This window comes from Rhopalosiphum padi, chromosome 2, assembly GCF_020882245.1.
Source record: "Rhopalosiphum padi isolate XX-2018 chromosome 2, ASM2088224v1, whole genome shotgun sequence".
Lineage (NCBI taxonomy): Eukaryota > Metazoa > Arthropoda > Insecta > Hemiptera > Aphididae > Rhopalosiphum > Rhopalosiphum padi.
The window spans coordinates 55,298,926-55,302,478 of NC_083598.1; the positions used below are offsets into that span (position 1 = coordinate 55,298,926).

The 3,553-nt window shown below is 26.7% G+C and overlaps 1 protein-coding gene across 1 annotated transcript; it reads right to left on the minus strand.

Moving 5' to 3' along the window:
* Positions 1-548: 548 nt before the first annotated feature.
* Positions 549-2,146, minus strand: LOC132919011 (uncharacterized). The gene is made up of 2 exons (XM_060980363.1): positions 2,125-2,146; positions 549-1,129 (listed from the first exon to the last, which is right to left on the minus strand). The coding sequence occupies exons 1-2, from the start codon at positions 2,144-2,146 to the stop codon at positions 549-551; spliced, it is 603 nt and encodes a 200-aa protein (XP_060836346.1).
* Between the last annotated feature and the right edge of the window lie 1,407 nt (positions 2,147-3,553).

Here is a 3,553-nt window from a genome sequence, read left to right on the forward strand (position 1 = left end):
ATATTATGTGAAACCAGAGCTTCTAGAATTTCAAAATCACATCGTTATGACAAATAGCTCCCTTATGGGACGACTATCACCGTCATCGTCGCCGTTGCGCGTTCGTAAACTTCTCTCACCAGTACTCAAGCAATTAATTACCATGTTTGGTATGTATATATATAATATATTGTAGTAAGGTGTAGTCGAGTGAGTGGCCTTGGTGGCGGCAGCACCATCGTCCACGCAATTAGTTTCTGATGACTTACAAAAAATTAATTCATCAAAACTTAAAATACATATTTTATAACTAATCAGGGCCGGATTTAGGAATGTGGGGGCCCTGGACCCATCCTTAGAAGTAGATATTTTTTTCGATTACATAATAATATATTTAATAACCAAAATTCCAAATAACTAGAATTTTGGTTAGGAAAAAACAATGATTTGTTGTAATGAAACAATAAAGATAACAAATAAGCAAATTGCATTTATTAGATTATAATATGTACTATCAATCATCATAATATATGTACAGAACTTAAATAATAATTGTTATAATAATATATTCATATGATCACTTTGCGAGATTTTGTTGCCGCAAATTTTTCAACTACTTGAGAAAAATCTAATGATCTAAGTATGTCACTTTCAATACTTAACAATGCAAGTTCTGATAGTCGTCTTTGTGTCATCGAAGTTCGTAGTCGGTTTTTTATTAACTTCATTTTTGAAAATGATCGTTCTCCACTACAGTTGGACACCATCAAAACCAAATATATACGCAGTACTACTTCTATATTAGGAAATGTACATTGTAAATTATTTTCCTCAATAATTCTGTATAAAAACATTTCCCATTGCTCATTATCTTTACGTGTTTCTATATATATTTTTACAAATGAACCGAACTGTATAAGTTCGTTACCGAGTGAAGATTCTAAATCATTAGAATAAATGCTAACAAGATAATTTGCAGCAGATTGTAGCTCAGAAGTTTCTAATTTTTCAATTTTATTTAAAAAACCAAAACGTTGACAAATTGTTTCATAAGCACCTATTCTTTCGGTTAATGATACTATCAATTGATCAACTACTGAAATAAAGCTTTCTATTCTAAATTTTTCTTTTGGTGATAACTTGGTTGTTGCTGTTTGATACACAAGTTGTATATGTATATTTATAACTTGTTTTTTTTTTATCAATATTTAAAACCATACCAAATTACGAATATTATTTAATCGGGATTATCCTATCCTATACATGTCCATAATAATCGATTTTAAATTTATATTTGTAAACTCGCAACTTATTTTTATGAATTTATAATATACAAGTATATTAATAATAAGATTTATTTATATATTTATGACTTTATCAACGATTAACATTTTTATTGAAGTTGTGGTTTTATCTATTTTTAAAATATTATATTATCCCGTTTTATATTTAAAAAAATTCCACTGAGAAGAGGCCCTTATTTTGTGGGGGCCCGGGGCCCGGGGCCCCCTGGGCCCTCTCCTAAATCCGGCCCTGTAACTAATGATTTATTCTTATGAAACTATTGTTTTGTAACGATTTTAAATTATTAAAAAAAAAGTACTTTCAAACGTATATCATTTTCGATAAACCTAGTGAGTTCTTACTGTTATAAAAATCTCCAAGTTTAAATATATAAAAGGCTGTCAATATATTATTAAAAAATACTAGATATTTTTATTTCAAATATTACGCACAAAATGTGTAAAATGCGTAACATAGTAAAAAGGCCATATCTTTTCATTTTTTTACCTACAAATGAAAATAGAAATTCAATTATACAATTCTCAATTTAATACGAACTCAATCGTTATAAATAGTCGAAAATTCAAATTTGATTTACGTATTTTCAAATTGAAATACGTTAAGGCGGAACGTAGTAAAAAAGTTATATGACCATCATTATACCACATAATATGACAGTTATAAAGTATTTATTGATATGTTAATATTAGGATAAAAGTTACTTTTTCTTATCAATAGTTATAGGGTACAATTTTCGTATTGAGCGATTTAGATGATAAGGATTGTTTATAAAGGCATTTATATATATATATTCACATACATCATAAATGAGTGTTACAATTTTAAAGCGTTCACTGTTACCGTGTATTTTCTTGACGAACATTTGCACAATCCCGATATAGCTTCAAATTAGTACGCGAAAATTTCATATTGAACATATTAGTCAAATTTTATGAATGGTCTCAGGTAATAGAAACATACGGTGGTGGCAAAGAAAGGTAATAGTCTCCACTTCCGGCCTCATAACTTTATATTGTAAGCAATGCATGTTATAATGTAATATTAGAAGAGTTGTTGCGGATTAGTTTTCAACATGATCTTACAAAATCGTAGCAAGTGTTTCCTATTTAAAAATAGCATTTTATTATTATAACTATTGCCCCGTAGGTTAGGTTACAGCGTGTCTGTACAGATTAGGAAGTTAAAACATATCAACAATTACCAATTATTATAAAAATTAATAATTATACATTTTAGTTTCTTTAATGTTTGCACTATTTAGTATTTTTTAACTAGTTTTAAATCATTAGATTATTTTTTTAATGCCCTACTTTATAATAACAATTTATTAGTTGCAGTTGTTTAATTTATAAAACAAAATATTCAATAAATAACATAATAACATATAGGTACTATCGATTTATTTTGTATTATCGAAGTATTTTCAATTACAATACAACCCCTATATTATAATCATTTATTCAGTATGGAAATTTGCAGATGGTACACATAGTTTCAATTGTACCTTACCCTATCAATAAAATCCCCTTTCTATTAATACAGGTTTGTCGAGTTCGACGCCAAATATATCCACGTGCTCAGAATTGATTATACATATATAAATAGAGATAATACAATACACACAACCAGGCACCGGTTAGAGAACTGGTTTCACAATAAATGGACAACATAGCCCTTTTTGAAATTTTTAAGTATACATTTTTAGCGTGTATTGGTTTAAAAAATATATACATCTAGATATATATATTTTATTGAAGTTGTTGTTGTTTTTTTTTATAACTACATAAACACTTTTTTTCATTAAAATTTTCAGTTCCTTTTATTTTCTCTCATATTCTCCTCGCAGAATTTTTCATAAGAAGACACTTCCTTCGATATGTTTGGTATCTATTTGGTTTATTTAGTTAGTTAGTTTTTATATCTCAACTCGCACTTCTTTGATAATTAAAAAAAAAAAATACTATTATTATTATTATTTCAATATTGATGTATTTTATTCATATGACAATAATAGAAATTGAACACATTTTCTGCAAATATTTTATTATATTTTATGACATTTAATTTTAAATAAAATGCCAAAAACTGTAATAAAATAATTAAATTACAAAAGTATATAAATGTGTTTTAAAAATGATTAAATGCAACGAAATTATAAATGGTTAGTCATGTATATATAAAGGTAGTAAATAATTTTCATAATAAATTAAAAATATCTTAATGTTCGTTATTATCAATTTTAGTTAAATTATTTTACTATAAATTTATG